The 21,359-nt window shown below is 44.8% G+C and overlaps 1 protein-coding gene across 1 annotated transcript in view; it reads left to right on the forward strand.

Annotated features, from left to right (window-relative positions):
• FRMD4A (FERM domain containing 4A) overlaps nt 1–21,359 on the forward strand; it is a 134,357-nt gene that overhangs the window by 46,071 nt on the left and 66,927 nt on the right. The window contains exons 4-6 of the mRNA XM_010580959.1: nt 9,355–9,439; nt 13,727–13,783; nt 16,282–16,304. Of these exons, the coding sequence (XP_010579261.1) occupies nt 9,355–9,439; nt 13,727–13,783; nt 16,282–16,304 (165 nt within the window). The remainder of the gene's footprint in view (nt 1–9,354; nt 9,440–13,726; nt 13,784–16,281; nt 16,305–21,359) is intronic.

Raw genomic sequence — 21,359 nt, forward strand, 5'->3', positions numbered from 1 at the left:
ATACTCAAATACTCTGTGGGGCAGAGTTTGTATCTATGGCCTGGCAGGATTCCCACAAAGGAATGCCTGTATCCAGCAACGTCTGGCATGTGTTCATACAAACTGGCTAGGCTAAAGTCAGCATGGGAGCCATGGGGGCTCAGGACTCTCAGTATTGAGGCCAGATGTTTTGCCAGGTTACCACAGTTACCACAGAACAAAGTGGCCTTAAATAAGAGACCAGCACTGAAACACAGAGTACAAAGCTCACGCGTATCGTTGCTTCCTTTAACCTGAAGGAACATAGCTCTGTGTGCACCAGCGGTGGTCCAGGTCCAAGGCAGGTGGGGCAGATGCGCGAGATGGGACTGACCATACCAAACCTGAGATGTTTACCTGGTAGACGGGCCTATGTCAGGCTAATTAGTGCAGTCTCCCCATATAACCTATGGAAAGAAATAAGCACTTTTCAGGAACAATTCATCTGACTTATTTTAGATGACTGCTTTGGAATTCAGTAAGTTGCAGCCTAAAATATCTATGTCTCTTCTCTGACCTCAGTCCCCTGCTCAGAGGTAGGCATCTACATTGTAGCTACCTCTTTTCACCTGATGAATCCCCTCTGTGTGCATCAAGGGCAGCTATAAATTCAGAATATTATTTCAAAAAGGGCTGGTGCAGCCAGGGTTGAGAAGGCATTTCCCATCTACAAGGCTTTGCCTGACTACCTGAATGGAATTGGACCAGATTTCAGCTGCTAATGAGGCCGTATGCTATTTTAGTTTTTCAGCCCTCCTTTATATCCAGTCTTTAAACCCATATTCCATTAGAAAAGGACTAATGTTAAAAATAAAAGAAGTAGGAGACCATTTGGAAACAGTTGACCCTGGAAGGGAGACAGTGGTTGCTAATATGGATTGTTCGTAGGGCTAGATGGACCTTAAAACTTGTTGCTGAAATGGACTGCTGCCTCCCACATTAGCCAGCAGACATGTATGGGGTGCAGATTCATGGCATCCTGCTCCCAACTTCCCCGACTCACGCACGTGGCAATCCCAGCACACCATGGGTGTGTGTGCCACTCACTTCCACTCAGCTTCGCTTCTCTCCAAGAAATTAGATTAGAGGTGGTGATGACAGCAGCCTGCTGCGGCAGGAAGAGCGGAATAGAACCACACTAAATTAACCAGAGCACTGTATTTGTCTCGCACATAATGGGCTGTGTTTCTCCATCCACAGTTTTCCCCACCAGAGAGGGGTATGTGGCACTCCACTGCTTTGCTCCAGGGAGGGAATGCGGAATCACCAGCTTCTGTCTCTCCCCTCCGAGGAGGGAGAAGGAGCAGCCCTCTCTCTGTCCCATGGTGAGAGACAGGGGTTTACAGGAACTGGGGAGAGAGGCCGAAGGAGATTATCAAATACATCCGTTTTGCAGGCAGGGGAGATGGAGAGAAGTGGCAGAGTTTGGTCTCACCCATTGATATGCTTCATCTCACCTGCTAGCACCCAGAAGAAGATGCTGGGGAAAAATCATATATACACAAATTGCACTGCTCGTCTGCTCTTCCCTGGTCTGCTGCAGACCCCTCTGCAAGGGGAGCTGCAAGGAGGGCAGTGCTGGACCCCACTTTGCCATGGAGCTTGATCATCCCAGGACAGTTCAGGGAACTTCCCTGAGATGTTTTAGCATCTTGGGGTGCTCCATCCTCATCCTCATTACTAGCCATCTCTTCTCTGAGCTCCTTCCAGCTATGCTGTCTCCCTCACCTGCTCTCACTACTGGTACTGAGCTGGTAATTCCCCACACCAAGCTCGCAGGCAATTTACACTACATATAAGGGGAGACAAAGAGCCATATCCCACTCACATTATATTTCTACAGCTCCATGTACTGCCGGGGTGCTGTAGAAACAATAGCAAAATATCAGAATATGAAGCCTGCCTAATCAACCCAGTCCAACCAAGCTGCTTTCAGGGATTCCCATGAGCTGCTCTGTCTATAAAGTCCAGCGAAACTGTGCCATAACCCAGATCTATTCGTACATCATGTGTTTTGCTGGTTGGTGTGCATCAGCTATGCATACACTAAGCAGGAAGATCTCAAAAGCCAGCAGCCCTGCAAACCCCCTCCTCCCACCCAGCCACAGTGTATAAATACAGCCGCTCAGACCTTGTTTCTGCTGGAAGACAAGGCTCCCTGCAGACAATTTATTGCAGCCTTCTCAGGGTGGCCCCCTGCTCTGTTCACCCGGGGGAAGGTGTAATAAATTGCCTGCGGGGAGGCTTTGCTCCTCAGAGTCTCTTTAGAGATATGAGAAACTTCTGTCCAGTCAGAAGATTTACTTGTGCGAAAACTGACCTTTGCTTGAGGAAGGGAACTAATGGGGCTCTGCTACTTAGCACACAGCTCTGAGCTAAGCCATCCATTACACACACGTCTTAATAGCAGTCTGGCTCTTGAGTCCCATAACATCATTTCTGTTTTCTGCTTAACTGGGAATATATTTGTATAAGTGAGCTGTGTTTAGAGAAGGGGATAAGTTGTTTTTCCTTTCCATTCAGCCACCTGAGGGGGAAGAAAAAGCAACATTCTAAAAATTTGTTGTTTTGAGCCATGTTTTGAATGTGTTGATGCTGGCAGCATTGTCTTGTCTAATTTTGGGAAGCATTTAGACAGCATGATAGGTACTATGCAGAAATGATGGATGCTGTCAGTGTAGGATTTGTACCTAATTTGGATCAAGCAGCAACAGCTATGTCAATGCCTACACGCAGATTCTCTGACTGGGTCAGAGTCACGTAGACATTGTTTCCATTTTCACTGCAATTTGTGCATTTATACCTTACACCAGTGGGTGTGATTTGCTGTCATCAGTGAAGGAAGCAGAAAGGTCTGCTGTGAGGGGTCCCATCGCCGTGGCATTGAACAAAGGGGTAGAGCTAGTGAGTAAGTAAACCCCATGCCAGCTTTCACAGCCAGATCATACCTTCATGTGCTGCTAACAACATGGTGGAATGGCTGGAGGGATTTCTATTCCTAAAACGGTTCAAGATCCTCAGATGAAAGATGCTCTACAAATACTGAGGGATGGTGTTATGCAAGACAGTGCACCCAGCGAGTTACCTCTAATAGCCAAGATGTCACTCTTGGAAAGGATCAAAGAGCAGGAAAGAGCTGGGCTGGTGCTCAGGAGAGTGTGGGGAAATCCCCTGGTGACTGAGGGAGAGGAGGGTAGGAAGGCAGTGTGCTGCTTTGATCTGGTGACTGCTCTCACCTCATGCTTGGACCGATAACCACATCACTCCAAGCCAAGAGGAGCTGCAACAGCCTTTTTGTACAAAGATGCACTTCTCTTGCAAGCTAAGCTCCATGGAACATTTCAGGGGCGGAGCGGTTTGCAGAATATATTGAGCTGGCTTGCTGCTTTTATGGCTTGGTCAGGCCTGGTTCCCCACCTGGTGAGAGCGCAGAGGACTGTACTGAGGTCAGTGCCTTTCCAGGTGATGCTTGGTGCTGTAACCAAACATTAGGGAGGAATGTGCCTGCATTACCACCTTGATTCCTTCCCTTCTCTATGCTGATACTGGAGCACTTGGCGGTTTGCAAAGACTCCCAGGATGTACAGCCTGGAAGAGAGGAAGAGAACTGGTCACTATACATTCCAAAGCAGATCCCTTAGTATTTTGTACATGGAGAAGATGAGGCGTAGGAATGACCAAATATCCCCAAAACACACGGTTTTCCAGGAGCTCAGTGGGCCAACCTCTAACAGACACTGAGGAAAATGGATGGGCAGTGGGTAAAGCTACAAACAGCTTCATAGTACAGTGCAGCCGATGGGCAAAGAGAGAGAGAACAGGCTCAGGTTAAACGATATCCACAGCTTTTTTGTTGTTGTTAGCTGCAATTCCCTGTATTCCTGGAATCACATTCACCTCCAGTTTTGTGGCTTCCTTGCAATGAGGTAAAAGTTGACATAGGACTCTCTTGCTCCGTCCTGTCCCCTGCATACCAATCCCAGGTGCTGGGTGAGGGGGGCCTGAGCATGGCACAAGCACTGAGCACAGGACATGGGACCAGAATAAAAATGAATGCAGAAGGGGAGGTAAATGGAGCTTTTTAGTGCAGCTGATTTTCATTCCTGGCTGATTACTTAACAGGCCAATTATTTAGCATGACCATTGTCTGCTTTAAGTGTCAGCACATAAAAGTGCGCACCCATGACTATTAGCAAACAGGGCTGGAACATAAAAGGAGCTCTGTAGCCTGAGCTGCTCAGAATACTCATTTAGCATGAGACACTGGACATAATGACATCTGCATTTAAGTCCATTATACCGATGCATGTGATTTTTCTTTTCCTGGTTAGCAAATGGCCTCATATTTTTCAAATTATTCTCTGAGGTTTTGAATGACATGGTGAGGGATAAGCCAGACCCCAGGATGGATGAGGCAGAAAAGGGGTCTTCTCCTTTACCCATTGCTTTGTAATAATGAAGTAAGAGGCAGTCCATTGACAGAGCCACCAAGCTCTGCTGATAGCTCTGTCCTGCAGCCTAACCAGAATGGAGTCAGCCAGCTGGGAAGGACATGGGAGACACCTCTGCCCATTTCAATCCATTCTCTTGTGTCTGAGTGCATTTCCCACCTAGGGCAGGAGGGAACACTGGGGAAGGTGACTGCACATCAAAACCAAACTCCTTTTGCTTCATTCTGATTTCTTCCATGAAATCTGGTTTTACCCTTTATTTTCCTTTTTTCATGGGAAAAAAAATGCCCTGTGGCCACCCCACTGCCTTCCTCTGAAAGCAGCAAGACTTCTGAGGAGTGAGACTTGATAAGACGGTAACAAGAGAGTGCTTTGCTATGGCCTTGCCTGGTCTGGGCCCTCCAGATGGCAGAGGGACCCTTTGTCACAGTCAGGGCTCCAGTTTGAATTACAGTTTTTTCTCGTAGGGCCATTCCTCAAGAAGACGCTGTTCCTCAGTGAAACCAAATGTTGAAACTTTTTTGAGGTCTTCCAAAGCCTTTTAAATGTTTTCTTTTAATTTTCTTGGAAGAAAACACCATGGCACCAGAATGGGAGTTTTGGAGTGTTTCTTTCTGGTGAAAAAAATGGTTTTGTTGTTGGATAAAAGCTTTTCGGACCAGCTGGTTCCCACCAGAGTCAAACTTTACAAGAAGTAGGATGATATCAGTGCCCCAGGACAGATCTACCCCTGAAGTAGACAAGACATCCATTTGCTGTGGTCATGCTTTGAAATATCATTGTGTTGAAGACCACAGTGAAATATTTTACTGTTTGGCAGGTTCTGCTTGGAAATAAACACGTGGGCTTGTGATTCAAATGCTACAACAGTATATTTGCACAGTCAGGAACTCAACTGCTCAGAGCTTGGTCTCTGTTAGGTGATAGATGGCCAAGTTCAGGCTGACAGGATATGTCCAGGGCTGTGTGTCAGAGGCAGCGCTAAATATTTGTTATCTGAGAGTTTCTTTTGGTGTGTGGAAATTGGGAGTGCTGCTCATTTCAGCTCTCACTGTCCACACAAGCACACCACCAGCTCAGGTGCTTTTGGAGGCTATTTCCCTGGTAGTCCTGAGACCTCCTATCCCCACTGCAGTGACAAAATATTAGTGATCAAGCACCTTCCCAACACTGCTAAATTTGCCCATCTGCACATACACAACTGGGTTCATATATAAGGTCGGCAGCAGCAGCCAGGGATTCTCCATCTCCTGAAGAACCAGTAATCAAACTTGTGAGTCCAGGGTCCAGTCAGGCATTTCTCCCTGTTGCAAGTCGGAGGTGGGCATGTGTGTAATGTAAGGCAGAAATTTCAGTAGTGCTAGTTTCCCATCACCCAAGGATCAGGATGTTCCACAGCTGCTTCTCACAGGCACTGCTGTATAAATGTCTGTGCTTGGCTGGTTACGATGGGAATTGCCATTCATCACGGCATGAGGGGGCTTAAGCTGTCTCAGAGCAAGTTGTCAGTTAACCAACGCTTAATATAGAGCAATCTGATCAGTATGAGACATGTCCTCGCAGCTAAAAAGCCTTAAACATTTCAAATGCAGCAGCTTCTGAAGTCTTCCAAGATACCTTCTGCAGTACTCATTGTTATTTTCCTGCTGCTGAGAGGGAGCAGTCAAGATAGGCACTTTGTGTTCATTACCCAGCATAATATTCACTGGTCTATTTAATCAATGCTTAGAAAATGTATTTGATGAATTATAAGTTACTGGGGGTGGGGAGGAATGGGGAATGCAGAAATAGATTAACATTGGCTGATCTTTTAGACTGTTTCAAAATATATTTCTCTGGTTTTTACACTCACAAAGTCTTGTGGGGTGTTCCCCCTTCTTTCAGGCACCTAATTTCTCATACCAACAGTTGCTGGCTATCAAGGAACCTCTTGCAGGAGTTGCTTGAGGCAAAGCTGTTTGTTGACTGTATTGCAAGAGATGTATTTAGCAGAGCAGAGGTGTCAGACACATTGTACTGCCTGTTTCTCTGTCCAGCCCATCCATTATTTCCTGGATATATCAGCTTCACACCACACAGAGGAATGTGGCTCTCAGGGGAGTCCTCAACAGAAATCTGAGAGTTGCCCCTTAGAACCGATGATCTTGAAACATGCCATAAGAAAAGGCTTATAAGCTTAACAGGCAAAACAGACAGAGGAGGGCAGAGGAGGGAGGAGTAATTTCTAAACACAGTACTAAACCCCAAGCAGCTAAATGATTTTCTGAAGGTCATGAAGGAAACCTGTGTCCAAGTCAGGAATTTAACCCAGATTTTTTGCTTGGTTCATTGCCTTAGCAGCTGGATGCTTCTTCCTGCCTCCTTAGTCACTGACATTGGTCATTGTAAAGTGCAGTTTTCTTCACCGTATTTGGAAAAGGTGGTAACAGAAGGAGATCTGACAGAGATTCACGATCAGTGCAAAAAACGTGTCTTTCCCTCTCCTTTCTGTTGTTGCAGCACTGGCTGTGAATTCAGGGGAGTCTGCTGCAGTTTGGGTTTTCTGAGCTTGCCACACAGAAAAATCCCATAAGAGTTCTCTCTGCAAATCTGTTTTCTTTTAAGTAGCACCAGTTTCCTGATGCACATGTTTTGCATTTGTCTGGGTGTGTGTGAGATCCAGTAGCTCCCCAGCATAGTCTCCGTTCTGGAGATCACTTGAGAATTGGATTTTCTTTGTGAAGATGAAGTATGTGCTCTGTGCTCTGAGAGACTCAATTTTGTACAGAAAATTATCTGTGTATGTGTCTATGTGGAAAGCCTTGGGAAAGATCTTTGCAGTCTTAAGAAATGCAATATTGCCCTCTAGTGATGATGAGGATGGTCTCATTTGATCCGATGAAACAAAAAGCATTTTGGCTAACCTTCAACAGGATTAAAAAATGGAATAAATGTTCCTGTTTTCTTCTGACCCTGGAATTAAAGATCCTACCGTCACAACTTGGAGAGCACTGGTGGTGGTGATAAGCAGAGGAGGTTCTTCAAGAATCATAGAATGTGTAAAATTATCATTTTTCTCCATGAATTCAGCAGATGGAAAGCCAGCTGCACTCAGAGAGCAGATCTAGTAAGAAGGTTCTTTTTTTTTTTTTAATGCAGCATTTTTACTTTTTTTTTGCATTTCTAAAGCCAAGTATATTTTTATTTGCCAAAGAAACTCAAGGCAGTTTCAAGGACAGGAGGTGAAACCCAGTGGAAACCAGAAAAAAAATTTAAGAAAGTTTCATTTTTGTGCTTCATGATCCCTACATTCAAAGGGGGGGGGGGGGTATTTGGGTTTTATTTTTATTTCTCATTTGAACACTTCTGGAGGGGGAGAAGAAGGGATAATCACAGGAGCACTTTAGCAGATGAACAGGAAGAGCTCAAAATGTTTCTCTCGCTCTACTAAGCAAGTAGTTGGTTGTATCTGTCAGGAAATAAACTGTTTTGAAGAGTCTTCAGAAAACACTTAGAAGCACTACAAAGCTTTGACCTTTCCCCCTAAGAAGGTTGCATTTAAGGCCCTCGATTCTGCAAATAGCTCAACATGGACAATCCCTCCAGTGCTTGTATAAAGCCCCAGGAGCATCAGCAGGTCTCTCAGCTCTACTCCCAGACAGTAGGGTCAGGGAGTAAGGTTTCTCTGTAACTGGACCTGCATCTCAACCCAGATTTCTAAGGTATCTCATTTTTTTAAGTTCCTGATGCAGACAGCATTTCCCTGGCACCTTCCCTATTCTAATTGCCTCTGACAATGCACGACAGTACTGGAATTTATGTAAGGAACATTGCTGCCGCTGTACTGCAACTTAAAGATCACTATAAAACAAACTGGGCAGCGAGATGTGGGTTTTTTCCTTACTCAAAACACAAAGTAAATGCAAAATTCACCTTAATCATTCACTGAACCTATCCAGGCTTTCTCTGTTACTACAGGACCACACAACATATATGTAACAACCAGTCATTAACTTTGACAGCATCCTGAGCTTTTTTTCCCCAAAAGGTCACAAGGCAGAATTAAGGGCTGTAGTTGGTTCAAGCCAGTGGCAAAACTCTCATGGAGTTCACTGCCAAAGGATCAAACTTTCAAAGCAGGCAGGACATAGAGGACTGAATTAATTCATACACATCATGGGCTTTCAACATAATTGCAAATATTGGGGTACGCAGTGGGTTTTTCAGATACTTGAGGGTTTGGGCTGGTCAGCTTTCTACTGAGTTCTGAGAACTCATCTCAGCTTAAAAAAAAAATTAGATTATTGGCATTCCCAGTCATCCCCAGCATCACTACTCACGGTACTGGTAAATTGTGTAAGGTCCTTAACTATTGCTGGTTGCTTACTCTGCGACCATAGCCGCTACATGCTAGCTGCTAAAATATGTAAAGAAGCCTTTGTAAAATTTGCCTTATGCAGAGCTGAAGTGGACAGGGAAGGAACCTAGAAGTGGGTTTCTGTCAGTGAACATTTTACAAGACACAGGTCAACAGCACAGAAATGAGCAGGTTAGGTAAAGGAGTGAAGAAGAAATACTGAACTGTGATGGAGAATGAAGGGGAGTTTACAAGCAAAAGAAATAAAAGATTATTTGAAGTTTAAAAACAAAACAAAAAGATTATTTAGCAACAAAACCATCCACTTGATGATCCAGTTCCTTTGGTATGGCTGGGGTGTTGGTGACTGGTCACATCTTGGAGCACGCACAAGACTCTTTCCTCACCCCAGTCTGGCATAAGCAAAGAAACTTCAATTTTTGTATAGTCATCATGACTCCATTGACCACACTTTTCAAGTAATGAGAGCATTTTCATGTTTTGACCTAGTTCCCCCTTGTGTCTCACCTCTCTTGCTTTCCCTTTCAGGTTCTACATTGAAAGCATCTCCTATCTAAAGGACAATGCCACCATTGAGCTGTTTTTCTTGAATGCCAAGTCCTGCATCTACAAGGTAAGGACTCAGGGAGCTCTGGGTGGCACCGGGGTGGGCTGAGACACTGGGTCTGCATCCCCTGACCCAAAATTTACATTGGTCACACAGGGACTTTGAGATATAACCTTCTCCTTCCCACCCTCCCTCACTCCTCTGGCTCTACCCTGGCCAGCTTCCCTGTCAGAGACAGGTTCTGAGGTAAAACACCCCTGGAAGTAACTCTTGTGGTCAGCAGGAAGGAATCTGCAGCTGCTAAAATTATAAACTGGCTTGTATTTAGAAGGAAATGTCTGGTTTTGTGTTAAAAAACCGCCGCTGTTGAGCCCCGCTCTGGGCTGAGTGGATGTCGTTAGGGGTTCCCGCCCGAAGAGGGCGGCGGTGGCCGCGCGGGCTGCGGCGCGGGCGCCATCTTCTGGGCTGGGCGGCGGCAGCGGGGGGGGGGAGTCTGTGAGATTGTACGTGTGTGAGAGAGTGTGCGAGGGAGGTGTGAGAGAGTGTGCAAGGGAGGTGTGAGAGTGTGCGAGGGAGGTGTGAGACTGCGTGAGGTTGTGTGAGTGCGAGAGTGGGGGCAGGCGGGGGGGGCTGAGTGTGTGAGGGGTGTGTGACTGCATGCATGTGGGGCTGTAACTGTGAGAGTTTGCGCGTGAGTGTGAAAGTGCGTGTTAAGGATGCACAAACGCCTTCGTGTTTGTGACAGTGTGACTGAGAGTCTGTGGGACAAGAGGAGTGAATATGTGGGGGTATGTGCGTGAGTGAGCGTAAGGGTGTCTGTGGGTATGTACTGAAGATCACCTTGTACAGGAACAAGCCATGCACGGGGAAGTGTTTTTTGTACCAGAAATAGCCCTGCCTGGTAGACTATTGAAAACAGCCGCGGTCTAACTCAGAGCTGCCCCTTGCAAGGCACTCTGTGTGCCATTGATAAGGGCATCCTGGCATGGCCTCCACTCCCTGCTGGAGTGCCTGTGGCAGAGCTGCGAAGTTGATCCCTCCAATGCCACAAACCAACTGTACAAGTGAAAGGGCAGGGTCCAGAAAATTAAGCAGGCCCAGAACCCGCTGAGGTGGAGGCTGGCTGCGTGTGGACTCAGCCAGGTAGGCTGGATGGGCAGCTCGATGTGTGGGGCTGGGAGAGGTTTTTCAGCAGCTGGGATTCCCTGGGAGGATCCCTCCTACCTCCCTCTGTGCTGGCAGAGGCCATTCCCGGTGACTCACCTCCATCTGCCAGGGAGGAAGTGGTAGGAAAAGGCGGCTGTAGTCAGGGAGTGATTGTACTGCCATCCCACAACCTTCAGCAGGCTTGTGACCTGCTAAGCCAACTAGTTTACATGGAATCTGAAGCCTCACTTCCTGACATCTGCACGGCCTAAAATGCAGGGACTAACTTTGCATCTCCTAAAATGCAAGGTAGAAGCCAGAAAATGCCTTTTTTCCAGTGCCCAGGAAAGAGGCAGGGCTGCCGAGGTGAGTTGTGCAGAGCTTTGCTCTCTGGCAAGGCTGCAATTAGATGTGCTTAGTCAGCCCTCTCCAGCAACAAGCTCAGTGAGCATCACATTTTGGTTCCTGGGGAAAGTTCCTTTTTGAAGTATTGCCAGGAAAAGCTTACACTGTTGTTCTTTTTTTGGAGAAAGCTTAATAAGAAGAAGAGTGGGGGAAAAAAGAAGAAATGTGCCTGCAGATCTAGGTTGATCTATTTTAGTCTGACCTCTCCTGAAACCATTACTTTGCACATTCAAGCTGACTGTCATCTCTATCCAAAAATAGCCCTGCTGGTTTCCCAGTCTCCCATGCGGGTCCTTCCCCATCTGACTTCCAGCCACAGTAAGCTGTGCTGTGCTATTAAAAAAGGCGCTGAATTTGAAAGTTGGGTGCAAAGTCTCTGCTAAAACGCAGGGCGAGCACCCAGCCAGCATGCCTGGAGGATTCCTCTAGGTGTAGAAAGGGGGATTCAGTGTCTAAGCACAGCCAGTGCTTGTCATCCCTGCAGCTAGCGGGTGATGTTGCATGCTCCCAAACCTTGAAAGCTTCCTTGCTGCACCAAAAGTTTCCTCGCTGGACTCTCCATGGATAACTTCACCCCAGGCTCCCCTGCAGCCCAGAAAGACCATACTGGTTATGGTACAAGTGTAGTTCATAACACTATGCTAGCAACTCAGACCTTCCCCCATTGATTCTCCAGACACACACCCTCAAATGTCCCTATGCACAGGGCTGCTCAAGTTGGGAAAGAATAAAACTGAGGCCTGTTTAGTTTGGGGCTGCTGGTCCACTGGGTTGCCAGCTGGCTCTGCATTGGGTGCTGTACTCCTCTGGCTGTGCCCACCGCTCCTCCTCACCCACCCACACACCCAAACCCTTGCACAGGACCAGCAAGCCACTGTTGCCCAGAAAGGCCAAGCCACATTTGTACTACCAAACAAGACAGGGCTTGTCATCAGGCACTGTCCCTCCATCAGTCAGACTGTTTAATTACTAGCACGTTCTGGCATGGGTTTTGGCCTGTGCCAACTAGCCCTGTCCCAGGCATTTGCTTGGGCACTGTTCAGGGATGAGCACCTGTTCCCAAGAGGCAATACAGCTGAGGTAACCCCATCTGGGACCGGGGGAGGGAGGAAGAGTGTTTAGTCATGAGCTATACTGTGCCATGTACCCTTAGGGCCAGAGAACGGGCTCTGGCCCACTTCACCTACTAGTATAGACTTGCCCTAATATCGACATGTGGTTGCAGAGGCTGGTTTGTCCGTGCGATGGCTGGTACTTCAAGATGGGAGAAAGACCAGGCGCTCTGGTTCTAATCCACATCGCCCCTTGCTATAGGATATGCCTGACTGCCCCAGCCTGGCCCTGCCTGCAGCTGAATTGACATCTTGCACCAGCCACTTCCCTTGGCACACACACATCGTTGGTGCAGGTGCCTGCGTGAATCAGGCAGTTTAGCTGAACAGGGGAAGGTGTGTTTATTGCCCATAGCAGAGCTGGTCTTCACTCCCCAAGGAGTTGTTGTGAAGGATGTGCTTATTTTAAAAAGCTGGCACTGGTGAAAGCCAAGGACACCTGGATCTTATCCTCTGTTGTGTTCCCTTTGTTTTTGATTTTGCCAGAGACAAGCCAACGCAGCAACTGTGGCTTGTAAATGAGGTGTGGCCATGACTTGGCTGGAGCATGGATCACAGCAGTGATCTATATTTAGATCACTCGTTTCTTGCCAGATGAATTAAAATATTAAAACCAGCAGCTTAAATAAGTACAACAGAAAAGCCACCACAGGACTGAGCTGAACAGTGACCCAGTTTACATGGCCACATACGTAGGAGACAATGTAGGAGTTCTAGCTGCAGAATAGAGGCTTAAACAGTATCATGGTAAAAGCCCACTGTCTTCCCAAAAGCAGGGACCAGAGACTCAGGGAGAGCACACTTGGCCACAAGAATAATACTCGTGTCTCCCATCCCAAGCACCTTTGATGCCAGTTCTGCATCCCACACATTCAGACAGAGCCAAGAGCCTGGACCCCTTGGTTCTGTGACTACTATCTCAGGCACAGCAGAAGGACCCCAAGACGATCTGATGGCACCATCAGTGTCCTTCATGTGACCATGGTGTCCAAGCAAAACGCTCACAATTTCACCTGACCCTCCAAGACTGCTTTTATCGGGAGCTAGATGCTATAGAATGGAGCAGTGAAGATCTACTAAAAGATTTGCTGTCATAGCTCAGTCTCAAAGCACCCCCAGCCCCAGTGCTCATGGGGATGAAGGAGCTGAAACCAGAGCTCCCTTCCTGCAAGAGGGAATATGGCTCTTTTTACTGTGAGTTTACCCTGGGCAAGTGCCAGAGGAGTTCTGCGGGGGCTTTGACACAATGTCAGTGAAGACAAATTTTCTCATTTACTTGCTTCTGTGAGCCAAGGACAAGGCTGTGTTCCCCTGAAGCACAGGTGACATTTGGGGGAGAAAAAATTTATTTGCCAGACTACCTTTCACTACATCACACAAGAAAATAAAAATTACCTTGATCCTCCCCCTTCCACCTGCCTTCTCCTCTCTCCTCCCCAGGAATCCCTTCATGCCACATCCAGTTATGCTTATTTACCAAGCCATTACGCTGAATATTTTGGCTTTCTGCACATCTGAGTGGGCAGGTTCTCCCTCACGTTGGTCTCTAGAGCACAGGGAATGCTTTGAAGCCTATCTGGGGGAGAAAACTGGCACTGCATGCTTCACCATGCAGTAGCCAGGAGGAGATGCACGTCCTCACAGAAGCTCAGACTCAACGCTCTTTTTCTTTTTTTCTTCACCTTTCAAGGAACTCATTGAGGTTGACAGTGAAGTGGTGTTTGAACTGGCTGCATACATCTTGCAGGTAAGCACCCGCCTTCTCTCACTTCATGCTTCCTCCTGTTGCATTAAGTCTTTTGATTTGCCAAATCCAAAATGGCTGTATGGAAGTGTAAGGGTTCCCCCAACTGCAGGAGAAAGATGTCTTTACACAGTTTTCATCATTTATATCACTGCAAAATAGGTACAGAAGGCTCTCAAACCAGACCTCTCTACGCATGGAGCAGATTCCACTGCCCAACATTTTGCATGCATAAATGTATACTATGTTTGCACTGACACAGGTATCCAAGACCCTGGGGTATAATGTAAAGCCAGAGAAAATCTATGTGATGAATGCGATTTCCTAGGTGAAATCCATATGCAATGGGTTCTTCTCCAGTGACTTTACTTGCATTTGTTTTCCCCGTGGAGCTTGGCCCTCTGATGATCTCCAGAAGCTTCTACATATGCAACTGTCTGTATTCTCCAGCGTGGGCAGAATGGCTTAAAGACTTTCCAAAAAACTGCTCCAGAAAAAAATTCTTTGAAAGTCCTGCTCTTCAGGAAGAGGGAAAGGGTCAGAAAGCAAATTGCCAGCAGCGTTTGGTTAATCTCTTCCCCAAAAAGGAATCTTTTTAGGGTAGTGGAGGTGTTTTTTGTGAAACATCTCTTTTAGGAGCATGACTGTGGGAGCAAATCAGAGATAATTGTCAGGTGATCCTTTCATACAGTGTAGTCTTAATTTTTTCTCCCATCAGCCATGAAGCTATGAGAAGCCATGTGAGCAGTCAAGCCATCTCATCAGACTGCACTAATAAATAACAATGCATTGCACTTCTATAGCACTTTCCATGTTAAAGAAGCAATTAATGCGTAGGGATTTGAATCTTCATTAAAATCATTTTATGTAACAAAAATGGAGTGAAAGAGTCAGGATGGGGGACTCAATTAAAAGCACATTATAGAAATTGCATATTGGCTGTTGGGGGAATACACATCAAACAACAGGCTCATTGTGAGAAGCAGCAATAGGGTTATGAATCTATTGTCTGTTCATCCTGATGAATAACTTGAGCGCTTAGTAATTGTACAACCAGATCCAGATCTGCCACTGTAACCCTTGTTGCTGTGATTGTTTCTCATCACAAACACAGGATGTTACGTGTATTCCTGTAGTAGTTTGATGTGTAACTTAATGAAAACAGTCAAAACAAGCCACACCCCTGCTGTCTGTAACCAGAAATTACTACAAACCATGTTTGTGACAGGATCCAAGCAAAACAAGAGGGACCATACTGCATTTTGTTCTATTTCTCACTGCAGCATTTAGGTCAAAGAACTGAAGTGTGGAGAATCTACGCTACAAAATTATTTTTTCAATTCAGTATGCTCATCCCTGTGCAGGCCAGGGCATACCCTTTGGGTTTTGCTGTGTGTTGAACTATAATCATGATATGCTCAAGGACTCCTTCTGAACCAGAGGAGAGCTTGTCTGCCCTTCAGTTCACTCAGAGGGAAATGGGAAATACAGTATAGGACTGTCAGAACTCAAGTAATTTAGTCTGCAGCCTTATTTCAAATTGTTGTGTTACCAAAACAAATTAAAGTACCACCAAAGCTCCGAAGTTTACCCCAGCCTCAGGACTGAAACATACTGGACATGGGCTGACGGGTTTTGCGCATGGATGGACAGATGTAAAGACAAGAGACGTGAATGCAAAACCCAGTCCTCTAGGCAGTGGAAACTCCCTCACTGCACAAATTACATTCTTGCACTGTGCCTTCTGTGTAGCTGATGGCAAATGAGGTGCTTTAGCATGCATCATATGAAATGCATATTGCCTATGGAAAATGCAAAATGCATACTACATCTATTGAGGAGGGGACTCACCAGATTTTGAGGGTTCACCAGATATACGGTTAAGATTCAGGTACTAATCTAATTACTGGAGTGGAACATTACCAAGCCCTTTAATACCAGGCTGTGATGGTAATAAATAGAAATATCTAGACGTATAAGTAAGGGAGCTAAATACTCTCGCAGACACCCAGCAAGGAGTTAGAGAAAGCTGTGTCTTGCATCCCCTTGAAAGCTGACAGTGAGCTAGCTTTTTGAAAGTCCGGTTACTAGAAAATAACCAGAATACTTGTAAAAAGACTCAGGGGAGTTGCAGTCTCAGAGGCTGCAAAGTCACTGAGACTTCAGAGATCTTCTAGTAATGTAGCATCCACACTGACCCAAAAAATTACTCATTTACTAGCATTATTTCCTGCAGCTTCTTGGGTATCCACTAGCAGAATGAGGAATCATCTGGCTCTGTATTAGGCAAACCTTTTGTTTGTTAATCTGCCCAGCTCACTGCATGTATCATGGCACTTGACATTAGATACTGGTTCCAAAAAATACATAAGGAATCAATTACAACAGGAAATTGCTGCTAAATGAATTTTGCAAATGGAAAATCTTGAACAGCCGTTTTCTTAATTTTTTTTTTTCTATTTTTAATGATCTATTTTTAATTTTTCTTCCTCGTTTTACAGGAGGCAAAAGGAGATTTTTCAAGGTAGGTGAACTTAAAAGTTTTTGCCATTGTGTGCTGTGAGAATGAATCTGGTAAAATCACTGTGTGAGTGATGTGACTCAGTTGTAGCTGTGTAGCAATAGGAATGCATTCCTAACATAGATATCGTGTTTCCTGAAATCATTTCTTCACAAAACGCAGCCTTTGACCAGAGCATGCCTTGCAAACAGCATTGTTTGTGACTTTGTTGTTGACAAATCTCTTTATATGCCCATGAAGTTCAGGAAATAGACTAGTCTTCGGAAGGAAATTACTAAGGAAACGACTCAGCGGTCACTGCTATATCACAGATCCAGCCAGAGGCAACATTAAAATTCCATCACTAATTGATATTTCAGCTTGAATTTGGACAGAGTTCTCAAAATCACAATTTAGATAATTGCTTTTGTTGAACTTCTGCTATGCCTTGAGCCAAATCTTCAGACTTGCTGTAAGAAATTCAGAGAGGTGACTGTGCTTGGTGTTTCAGAAGACTGTTAATGAAATGCCTAAGAATTTTCATTTAAGTTGACAATATCTGTCAGTTACACTTTAGTAGCAACCAACGGTCAGACAGCCGGCTGATGCCTCAACCGAGAAACATGAAAGTTCTTCTTCTGAAGCTCAGGACAACTGTCTATGCTAAAAATTTCACATACTCCATATATTACTTTTGCTGACCTGAACTTGAGTTCAGCTGGAGGACCACAATATCCATTGAAGTTAGTTTCAGAGAAGAAAACAAGGTGTGAATGGGCAGTGAGGTTGAATTGCCAGATGAGCCTTAAGAGGTGTCTTAATTTTGTCAGCATTGAGATACACTGAGAGAAGACTGTAATGATACTCTGTGCACCCATAGGAGGCTGTGAATAACAGGCAGGTTCCACCTTCTGGTGGAGTGGGACTTCTAGTCAGCTAAAATTGAGACAAATCAGTGAGAAGGAACAATGCATTGCAAATATTGCCTGCCCATCGTGGAATCAGAGATGATGTAAGGCAACCCTTGCTAAAAGGAAGTTTAAGTTCTCCCTTATCATTTCTCAAAACCTTAATCAACTTGCAAAATCCTGACAGGCATCTGACCACAGAAACACAAGCCCAGTCTTGCTTCATTTTTCAGTTCCGCCCAATTTGGAATAACTCAGCTATCAGCAATATTTATTTAGGGGATACTGGAGTGCATGCGGCTCTTGTACTTTTCAGTCTGGTTTTCAATGCACTGCCAAGTGCTTAGCCCAGAAGAGCTGGGACCAAGCAGAGTTTTACCATTCAAACCTGTGATAAACCACATCTTCCACTGGTTTTGCTATGAAGAACAATATTTAATGTTTCTCAGAATATCTTGGACATGATGAAAACACACCCAGAAAGGGTACATTCAGACTACGAAACACAGAATAAAAAGGAATCAGATGGCTCAGAGTAATAGGACTGAAAGCATTTTATCTTCAAGTATCTGTTTCCAGACCAGAAGTGGAAACAGCCGGTGGAAAGCATCCATCTGCTAAAAGGTGTTTGACGTACCTTGTAAAAGGAATGGTTGAGTTTATCACAGTGCTTTTCTCTAGGCCACAGAGAAATGAGGAATCTTCTCTGAGAGCACAGAAGACACCTCAACACATGGTGTTAATTGCTTCCCCCACATTGGTGTGACTATCATCACCATCCCCATTAAAACGGTTAGCTCTTAGTCCTTTTCACCTGTGAATCACAATGGTTTAACCTGGAAGGGGGAACCCTTACATCCAAGTCAGGTAGAGAAGTGGTGTTGTAACAACTTGCTGACACTGCCAGGGATCTTAATTTATAAATGGGCTTTGGTGGCAAAGCAATCTGCCGTATTAGTGGATTTTAAAGCCTATTCTTGGAGGAGAGTAGAAGAATGCTACTCCAACCCTCTATGGCCTAGGACAAGACTTAGCATCTCCAAGGATGTCCGTCCAGCAGCTCCTCTCTAATGTGCACTGACATAGGTTTATGTGCTGGGTGAGATCCAGGTGCTACTGAAGTCAACATGAGGTCATTGTGGTCAAGATTTTGCTTGCTGAGATTTGTGGTTATTCGTATCAGGAGTATAAAATCTGGGAGGCAAATCAAGCCTGGGGCCAGCCAGAGGAACTGCAGATGGAGACAAATGTTCTGACTTCTCTTAGGGCTGAAGTTAGCTTCAGTGTTTGAAGTTAGTTGATGTTGAAATGCTGTTTAGAATAGAAGTGGCTACTCTTTGAAACAGAGAAGCTCTGCCGTTGTGAATGTCTTGCTGCTGAGATTTAAAGATAATATGTTGTGCATGGCAGCATACATTGCGTGAAGGTTGAACTCTTGAACTCCTGCTTTGTTTTTGAAGAAATAAGTTAATTCTGAAGGGTTGCATGCTTGGAACGCAGACTGCAGATTTCCCACACCTGTCGTGTCTGCTGCCACCAGCAGATTTATAGCTTGTGAGACTACAAGTTTCTCTTTGGCCCTGATCCAGAAAAGTGCATAAGCACTGGCTGGTTTGTGGTGATGGGAGAATTGCTTTTCCCCATGGGAACCTTCCTATGAGTCACCACCGATCACCTCAGGTGCAGGGATAGCAAATGCCAAATTGTCACAATTTCAGCTGCGGGTTGGCACCTGCCCATGGTGGCCAGAGTGGGGTTACCTCCAAACCCCACTGCACCCAGGTGGTAGATCACAGGGAGCTGGTTCAGGACTCATGAATGCAGCTGCAACTCTGCTTTTTGGGGCTCATAGAAGCTCAAAAACCAGAACTGATCTTACAAACTCTAGCAGTCAGTTTTCTACCTCTGTGAACTGATGCATCTACAATGACAGCAGCTCCCACTGCTGTTTTTTGAGGAAATAATCCCATGCCTCAGAATAATGACTGTGCTCATAGTACTGCTTTTTTCTTTCCCCAAAAGGAGCTTATGTGCCATTCCAAACACATGTTCTACATCCTTTGGTAGGTCATCATCATGCATGAGTCTCTTATCACTGATTCTTGCCACCTTGGAGTACCACCTAACTCAGACATCACAGTGACTGCCCAGTGTTTGGTAAGCCTGGAGAGCACATAGTCCGAGTCACCCTTATCTGTGTTGAACTGAGATGCCACAATAGCCCTGACAGATCTGTTTGGCACCTAGAGCAAGCAATTTGACTAAGCCCATTTCCATTTCTAATGTGTGTTTCATTTCAAAAACAAGCCCATAAGAAACCCTGAGCTCCTGAACCCATTTAGATCAACTAAGAAAAGTATTTCTCAGTGTTTTGCAAGCAGAGTTGTACGAAGAGCACATCTCTTAGTTGATATAGATTTAGGCAGAGCGAGGTTTAAAGTAAAAAGTTATTCTCCTTAAGAAGTTCCTAGTCCTCTACATTAAAGGAGAGTGGTTTTCATGTTATTTAAAAGAATCCCCAAATGCTTCAGCTGGCAATACTGAAAAAGGTTTACATTTAGGCTGGGACATACCACTGAATTTAGGACAATTGAGTATCCCTATTTAGCTGATTCTCAGGTTGAACAGGACACTTAAGATTGGATCTGTGCGTTTTGATATTAGCTGCAAAAATTTTTACTTCAAAGGCACAGAATCACGTTTATAAAGCTCCTAAACTAGTATCCTGCAGACAGATGTAAAGGTTATTGCCTCAAGTTAATCTTGCTTCTAGTTGGGAGCTGAGTCACACTTGGTTTGCAGAGCATGGACAGGACAAATTTAAATTCCTTAGATGAACACAAATCCTATAGGTGTGACTCTCTTTAGGCCTACATAGAGGAAGGAACCAGGTTGCCCTGGCTAATTTGGGGGGGAGCACAGCATATTGTTAAAATAGCTGAGATTTTTTCCCTAAATTAATCCTACCAGATTTAGAGTCCAGTCTGACGTTGACCAAAATCTTTGGGAAACTCACACCAATTTTAGTTTTAAATGTTCAGAATCCAGCTCTTCAACCTTAAACAGTATCTATGTCAAAGCAGCTGGAAATAACATATACTGATCATTTGTCCCTCAGTTTGGGGAGGGGAAAGAAGAAACCCTAAGTCAAACAAAATCCTGGACCATTGCAGCTAGTTCCTCAGACAGGCTCTCATTGCTAGATTTCTTCTATTTAAGCAATATGAGACATTTCAAATGAACTCCAAGTATCTCCCAGCAACATATGAAAGAATAACAAGGGAGTAAAGCAAACGGCCAGTTTCCTGTTAAGCAGAATTTCACAATAATTTCAACGTTTGGGCAGATGGCAATCTGACATAGTTTCAGGCTTACTTTTCTTTCTGTGTAACCAAGTGACACTTAACCTATCAGAATTTTTTAAGCGGTTACAAAACCCAGGCTGCATTCTTGCAACCTTATGGAGAAGATCCTAAACACTGTATTTCAAATGGTACCATTTAATCTGAGAATCTCAGACACTGCATTTCCTCTTTCATTCAAGAGAACGAATTGCCACACTGAGAAGAGTTGATAACTTTAACCTGCATTTTTGTTTTGTTACTGATCATTGTTATTACACATGCTGGAAAATGTATGGATTTCCTGAGACAACTGCATATGTAATCGTGCTCAAAATTATTGCAGCCAGTTTGCAAAAACTTGTTTTTCACAAAATGCTTATGAAGTGGCTAGATAGGCCTTTTACCTGCATGTGTAGATAGAAATACTGAGATGTGGTGACTAATACATTTGGCCAGTACTCATTAAACAAGCAGTACCAGAACTAAGAGCAGAACTCCGGAGTTCTGTTTTCTGGGTCCATTCTCCATTCAGTCGACCTTATTTCTGGATATCCAACGAGCTTTCAGGATCCCATGCAGATGGCTTTTCCAGTTCAGTTTTCATAGTTATTCAGTATTTTAAGTATTATAATTTCCACCATAGCACAGGAATAAAGTAGTCTAGAGGACACAGAGAAAGTGTGTTTGGAGCCTTTCCCCTGTATATTAATAAATCTGTATCAAAAGCACCCTTCCATATATAACAACCCTGGAGTTGGACACTTTTGAATATAAAATAAATGCAGCACAAGTGACCGGATTAAACAAACACTTTCTAAATACAGTAA

Source organism: Haliaeetus leucocephalus, unplaced genomic scaffold (assembly GCF_000737465.1).
Source record: "Haliaeetus leucocephalus isolate CR32 unplaced genomic scaffold, Haliaeetus_leucocephalus-4.0 Scaffold751, whole genome shotgun sequence".
Taxonomy (NCBI): Eukaryota; Metazoa; Chordata; class Aves; order Accipitriformes; family Accipitridae; genus Haliaeetus; species Haliaeetus leucocephalus.